At 36.7% G+C, this 7,589-nt stretch overlaps 2 protein-coding genes across 2 annotated transcripts; one reads left to right on the forward strand and one right to left on the reverse strand.

Annotated features, from left to right (window-relative positions):
* The first annotated feature begins 305 nt into the window (after positions 1 to 305).
* Positions 306 to 4,354, forward strand: LOC126600041 (serine/threonine-protein kinase STY13-like). Its single transcript, XM_050266546.1, has 6 exons — positions 306 to 839; positions 1,716 to 1,837; positions 2,824 to 3,020; positions 3,157 to 3,331; positions 3,608 to 3,742; positions 3,843 to 4,354. Exons 1-6 carry the CDS (start codon positions 494 to 496, stop codon positions 4,047 to 4,049), a joined length of 1,182 nt encoding a protein of 393 aa, XP_050122503.1. The 5' UTR covers positions 306 to 493; the 3' UTR covers positions 4,050 to 4,354.
* A 410-nt stretch (positions 4,355 to 4,764) lies between these two features.
* LOC126600042 (bidirectional sugar transporter SWEET5-like) lies at positions 4,765 to 7,068 on the reverse strand. The gene is made up of 6 exons (XM_050266547.1): positions 6,981 to 7,068; positions 6,404 to 6,440; positions 6,069 to 6,285; positions 5,661 to 5,822; positions 5,269 to 5,388; positions 4,765 to 5,137 (listed from the first exon to the last, which is right to left on the reverse strand). Exons 1-6 carry the CDS (start codon positions 7,021 to 7,023, stop codon positions 5,006 to 5,008), a joined length of 711 nt encoding a protein of 236 aa, XP_050122504.1. The 5' UTR covers positions 7,024 to 7,068; the 3' UTR covers positions 4,765 to 5,005.
* Positions 7,069 to 7,589: the final 521 nt, after the last annotated feature.

The following is a 7,589-nucleotide window of genomic DNA, read 5'->3' on the forward strand; positions in this document are numbered from 1 at the left end:
AATGAGTAAAAGGGTACTAAACGGTTACGGTTAAATGGGTACACGGTTATGAGTATGGTCAACCGTTACCGTTTATAAACGGTTATGGATATGAGTATAACCGTTTAGACAATTACCTAACGGGTAAACGGTTATGCAGATATAAAAATAAACGGTTATGGATAAATAATTACGGTTACTCGTCCAACATAACTATTGCCCATCCCTAGTTGGGACTCGGGAGGAGGCCAAAGTGGGTCAGAAGACTCAGAGACGAGTTGATTGTAGGTAGCACCATGTGCTAGCATGTCACATGCCCCTCTTCTGATTCATTCATTTCATTTCTTACCCCCTCCTCTCCTTTGCTCTCCTCTCTCCTCTCTCCTCCTCCTCCATAGCCTCTCTCTCTCTCCTCAGTCGTAGTCAATACTCATCGTTTCCAAGTCAAAGGACAAAACGAAACAGAACCCAACTCATTCAATTTCTAAGCTTCTGAAATCAGAAGCAGCAAAAAATGAAGGAAAGCTCAGATGGGTTTGTGAGGGCAGATCAGATTGATCTGAAGAGCTTGGATGAGCAGCTGGAGAGGCATCTCAACAGGGTCTTGACTTTGGAGAAGAACAAGATCATGAGAGACCCCGAAACCAATTCCAACAGCATCCACCTCACAACCACCTCCACCTCCAATTCAACCGTCACAACCACCGCCACCTCCACTTCCTCCATGACCCTCTCCATCCCCAAACGCCACCGCCAGGAGTGGGAGATCGACCCCTCCAAGCTCCTCATCAAGTCCGTCATTGCTCGTGGCACCTTTGGCACCGTACACCGTGGCATCTACGACGGTCAAGACGTCGCCGGTATTCCCCTTCTGCCACTTGCTCTTCATCTTTCATTTGGGGGTCCTTTGAAAGTTGTCAAGTGTCTGCCCTTTGTGATTTTTTTCCCAAAAATCCAATCTTTTTCTTTCGATTTCGATGCCCATTTCTTAAAAAAAATAATCTTTTTGTTGTATTTTGTTTCTGCTGTGTATTATGGATGTTTTTAGCAAAACCCAATTGGTTTTTACTTTAATTTTATTGAATTTCGGGAGATAATTGAAGATCTTAGTAATTTCCACTTTGGTTTTTCTAATGTAAAATGTCGTTTAAGCACAAAAGTAAGGTTGCTTGTAGTGTTGTTTTACAATTATTCACTTTGTTTAGTCGGTTCAAATGTTGGATTAGGTGTACTGTGTGGTTGATCTTGCAAGTCAATACAAGTTTCTTACTTTACATACATTTAGGTATTTATATATATTTGTGGCAAAATTCCAAATGTATATTATTCAAGGGACTGCAATGAAGGTTGCCGATTGTCCACTGTAATTGTACTCTTATGGAATCCGTGACTCTTACACGGGTTTGTGTTGAATTTTCTGTTGAGAGCAACAACTTGGATAATGTTGCTGTACTCCTCAACTCTCATGTGACTTCCCCACCCGTTAGTTGAAACCTATCCAACAACTGAATAGGAAAAATGCTCATACATACATATTTATGTTAGTGAAACTAAGATCCTTATTTGTCGACATATTATTGTAGTCGCTTTCGTCATCATCGTCTAATTCAACCAAATTATGACCCTTTCGATTCTTTGTATTTTCTCTTCCTTTTTCTTTTTATTGGTTCGTCATGATATACAATCGGGTTGCAAGTTCTACCATTACAATGACGGCTCCTTTTTTTTAATGCCAGTTAAACTGCTTGACTGGGGTGAAGAGGGTCACAGGACAGACTCCGAGATTGCTTCTCTAAGAGCAGCTTTTACTCAAGAAGTTGCCGTCTGGCATAAACTAGATCATCCTAATGTTACTAAGGTAACTTTCTACCTCTCTATTTTAAGAATTTTTGTTAAGTGTCAATGGATTTGATCGATTCTTCTAACTTTTATGAATATCAAAACCCAAATGTCTTTGTTTTAAGGAAGCCCTTAGCATATGTAACGTTAAAAACATTCACTACGTCACTTCACTAGGGTTGGTTTTTCTGGCGTTATCCATAATGTGTCCGCAGAGAGGTTTCTAACTTCCTAGTAATAGAATTGTTCTCTAGTCACCATATCATTAACCTCCTTGATGTATCACAGCCTAAGGTTGTAACCTTACCCGAGACAGTTGCCTTCCTTCTCTTTGGTATCCTTCAGTTGCATCTCTCACCACCTGAGTGAGGTAGAAGCATGAGTTTTTGTATCATGAATTTTCAGAATTTACTGAGCAATTTCAGGTAGCAAATAAGTTGGATAACTTTTTAAATATCTGTACAGTAGTGAATACACTCTACATTTTCTTCTGTCTGGACGTCATAAATACGACAATTTTCTATGCTATTTAACAGGTTATAAGAAGTTCAAAACTTAAATGCTGCTTTAGTACATAAAATGCATGCATAAAATATTTTGTGATTATATTTTGATTTCCAGAAATATGATATACATTGCAATTAGTTTCTAGTAGTTTTTATTACAGATTGAATCTTGCTAAACTTCTGGTCTATTGATGTCCAGTTTATTGGGGCGACAATGGGTTCATCAGATCTACAAATACAGACAGAAAATGGTCAAATTGGCATGCCAACTAATATCTGTTGTGTCATCTGGACGTCATAAATACGACAATTTTCTATGCTATTTAACAGGCTATAAGAAGTTCAAAACTTAAATGCTGCTTTAGTACATAAAATGCATGCATAAAATATTTTGTGATTATATTTTGATTTCCAGAAATATGATATACATTGCAATTAGTTTCTAGTAGTTTTTATTACAGATTAAATCTTGCTAAACTTCTGGTCTATTGATGTCCAGTTTATTGGGGCGACAATGGGTTCATCAGATCTACAAATACAGACAGAAAATGGTCAAATTGGCATGCCAACTAATATCTGTTGTGTCGTCGTGGAATATCTTCCTGGGGGTGCTCTAAAATCATACCTCATAAAGAATAGGAGAAGGAAGCTAGCTTTTAAAGTCGTTGTCCAGCTGGCACTAGATCTTGCTAGAGGGTATCCTTTTTCAGTTCTTATACTATTTTTAATTTCCTTTTCCTTAGAGGATTGTAATTTGGTAGATAAAGAGTGAACTTCAGGCTGCGTTATTGTCAAGCCAAGCACTTAGACTCACTCGTGCTGTATTTTCCAGGTTGAGCTACCTACACTCACAGAAAATTGTTCACAGAGATGTAAAGACGGAGAACATGCTGCTGGACAAGAGTCGTGTAGTCAAGATTGCTGATTTTGGTGTTGCTCGTGTTGAAGCTTCAAATCCCAATGACATGACTGGGGAGACTGGCACGCTTGGTTACATGGCTCCTGAGGTATTTGGTCTACTCTGGTTGCTAAAATTATTGTGGCTACGACTTCACCACCTTACCAGCTACGTTTCTTGAATCTTAGGTAGTTGGTAATCACATGTGTATGCGCATGTAGTTTCTTGAATCTTATTGCATGAAAATGAAACTTTGGCATTTCCAAACCCTGTTTCGCTTGACTTAAGGAGGGTGGTTTTGCTAATATTATGCTAAGAAAGGAAACGTACAATAAAATAATTGTTTACTGTATGTTTAGTGACTTGACAAATGGGTGGGTGACAGGTCCTCAATGGCAACCCGTATAACAGGAAATGTGATGTTTACAGTTTCGGCATCTGTTTATGGGAAATATATTGCTGTGACATGCCATATCCTGACCTTAGTTTCTCCGAAGTGACTTCAGCTGTGGTTCGCCAGGTAAACCATTTTCCTATCTCAACCATCAGCCTAAGTTGTCATTTTTTGTTCCTCGAAATTAATCCTTGTATTGCTATCATGTGCCTCTTTCCAACCACAGAACTTGAGACCTGAGATACCTAGATGTTGTCCAAGTGCCCTTGCAAATGTAATGAAGCGATGCTGGGATGCGAACCCAGACAAGCGGCCGGAGATGGATGAGGTAGTCACAATGTTGGAGGCGATTGACACAACGAAAGGCGGAGGTATGATCCCTCAAGATCAGTCTCAGGGCTGTCTTTGCTTTCGAATGAAAAGAGGACCTTGAAGATTTTATTCGTTAAGATACCAACTGGGATATGATTATTTCCAAGATCAAAAGAGTCCAATTTGTACTTAAGATAGTAAACAGAGAAACAGATATATGGGATATCAAAAGGAGATGAACAGAAAGGTATAGATTGATGGAGCAATGCTATTTTTCTCATTTTCTTCGAGGATGTAAAGCTTTTATTAAATATTGTTACCCTTTTTTTTTTTCGTTAAACGAATGTGTATTTATTTGACTGGCACTACCAGCACCTTGTAAGATCCGTTATATACTAGTTATATTGACATGAATTTATGACTAAATTGACCATATTTTTTTTATTTTTTTTGGTATGTGCCTGTTTGATGAATTATTTAGGTAATTGACTGCATGAAAGTGTTTATCCCAAAATAAAAATAAAAATAATTCAGCACAGTGAATTTAATAATACCCTTTTATGACCAATTAACATTGCAAATTGCAATAATATTTGAGAGCAAATTAATAAAAGAATAAATGAATAAAACTCAAGAATTAGTTGGTCCTGAAAAAGATCAAGAATCTTGAAGCAGGAGTTCTAAACATCAGAGAGCTGAACTTGTTTTATTGGTTTTGGTATACCAAGAACAAAAGTTTGTGTTTTAGCTTTTCCCAAGGACAGAGAAATGGATAAAACTTATTCAAGAAGTAATAAGGATCAACCGAGCTAATTTGAGGGTGATAGGACCGCTAATATACAAATAGCATTACCTCAACTGATACAGTTAATTACAGCAGTAATCCATCTAATGACTAACTCAACAGATAATTCAGGCAAAAACCTGCAAAAATTTTGAGGAACTAAATGGCACAAGAACTAGTTGGCCATAAAAAACAAAATAAAAAACAAATATTAATGCATTAATTTCTCTCTAAGCAGTCAACCCTACTTAGTGGGATAAAAAAAAAATTGTTGTTTGTCAATTAGTTTCTCTCTAAACATTGGACACTTGGACCTCCGACCGCGGTCTGACATCAACGTCGTCTTCCCATCGAGTGGTTTTGTAGAAGGCGGCGTACAAAATGAGCTGCAAAGCGCCGGAAATCGTTCCCAAACCATTTGGAATCTGCCAAAGTTATTCAAACAAATATGTTAAAATTTTGCACTTTTGTATGGGAAAAGGTTCTTTTAATTACTAGTTGGCGCTCATATGGTCAATTAATATGTGTTGAAACTTAATTTGGTTCATAAAATTACCAGAATATTGATATCCAGTTTGAGGAGTGAGTAGACCAGCCAAATAACTCCATTGAAGAAGTTAGCAAGTGAGAGGTAAAATGGCATATACTTTACGCTCTTTGTCTTGATCACTATACCCTACCAGTCAAAAGAAAAACACATAAATGTTTGGAACAGATTTTCTCATAGATCAACGAAAATATGAGAAACTTGAGTAGGGCAACAATAATCACGCATTCTCACAAAGTAATGGGTCTCATATTATTTGGCTATGATCCGGGAACCTTATAGAACTACAACTATCAGTGAACACCATCAAAATCTCTATGCCCTACTTAAGTTCTTCTCTAGTGGAGAGATTGAATATTAGTTGAGAGTACTAATTAATTCATAGAAAAATATATACATACCATGACTGTCAATGGTGATACATACATAAGGATGTTGAAGACAATGCAGATGATCCCAACTACCAGAGACCGCTCTTTAGTTGTACTGAAAACGTACATGGTAACAAAAACCACAATAACAAAGAAGACAACTTCAACCACAAGTGCAATAAAGACCTTCAACTGCAACCCAAGAAAAGGAAAAACATTAGGATATAAGTTTTACCACAACGACAAAGAAGATAACTTGAATCACAAAGAAATATTAATACTTGATGCATTTAACAACATAACGTATTTTGGCACACCAACTAATACATTTGTTAATATACTTTTTAATAAGGGTGGATCGTATCATCGTGTGTCTAAATTATTTTACTTTTATTCCGTTAGCATAATATATACTTACATGTTGCAATATATACTTACGCGTTGTGAACCTGGAGAAAAGATTAAGAAGACGAAAATGTAGGCGAGTTCGGTGACAAATCCAATGCCATTGATTGTTATCACAAGAATGCTGTCAGGATGGACAAAGGGCATGCCATAGAAGAGCCATAAGGCACAATTCAGCAACGTTACTACGTAGGGATCCGGCTTGAAATCTGATACTGCTTTTTGCTTTACTATTCTATAAAATGTTGGGCTGCAATGTTGGATTCATTAATCAACACAGCTAGATTAATTAGTTTTTTAATTGCAGATGAGAGAGAGAGAGAGAGAGAGAGAGAGAGAGAGAGAGAGAGAGAGAGAGAGGGAATTACATTGGGGAGAGAAATAAGCACAAAGAGATGACATTTCCTGGATGCAAGGTATATAGGGAACAAGAAAATCATTAGAAATGTAAAAGATTTAACTGGAAAAGGTGAAAAAATATTAAATACTAGAAAAACCTAGATTAAAGAAGATTATGTTTAGATAATTTTGTCACAAGAAAACACATTCAGACAAAAATCAACATGGTAATTATGTTTAAATAATATATACAGTTTTATCAAAATGTAGAGAGCATTTCCGATGTATTTCTTCCACATTATACGTGCAATATCTGCAGGTCGTTTATCTTTGTGTACACATTCATGTTTGATTCTTTGTCAGCCATCAGTTCATGCAATTAACCAAAAGACGTCACACATTCTTTCTTGATAAAACAGTCATTGGTTAATTAGTATTTTCATTTAGTTTACGATTTTGACAAAGAAACCCTAAATCAAGTGTTCATGCATGGTAATTGCCATGCACAAGGTCACCAAAAACTTCATATGTCGCTACTGATAAAAAATAAATTTGAAAACGTAAAAGTAAGAGGTAAAAAGCAAACACCAACACAATTTCACTGACCAATAATGCCAATAATCGTTCTGACTAAGCCTGTATCCACCATTTTTCCGTTTAAAGAGTGCTAGTTTAAGTACTTAATGTCTTAATGAATCCAATTTTTGATTATTTAAAGGGTCAACCTGCCTATATATGAACGGATGCATGAAGTTTTGGATCAAAACAAGATACCATCCACTAAATTTGGGAGGTCTCTAAATCTATTGACTAAATTTTCGTCCTTAATTTTCTAATCAACCGCAATTAACATTTTCTTTTGTTAATTAATATATGGTTCTGGATAATTCACCGTTGAATTAGGAGTGGTGTGAGTCTGGTGAATCATCTCCTCACTATATATCCTGTTGATGCACAAAATCAGCGAGGACTTTGGTACAACAGAAAGTGTCAGGTTTGTGACCTTCGCTTGGTTGCTTCGATCACTAGTGAAGATAAGTACGTAAATGAATAAGGACAGGGAAGCAAACACAAGATGTACGTGGTTCACCCAGATCGGCTACGTCCACGGAGTAGAGGAGTTCTCATTAATTGTGAAGGGTTTACACAAATACATAGGTTCAAGCTCTCATTTTGTGAGTTCTAGTGAATAGTTTAGTACAAAATGACATTAGA

This window comes from Malus sylvestris, chromosome 14 (assembly GCF_916048215.2).
Source record: "Malus sylvestris chromosome 14, drMalSylv7.2, whole genome shotgun sequence".
Classification (NCBI taxonomy): Eukaryota; Viridiplantae; Streptophyta; class Magnoliopsida; order Rosales; family Rosaceae; genus Malus; species Malus sylvestris.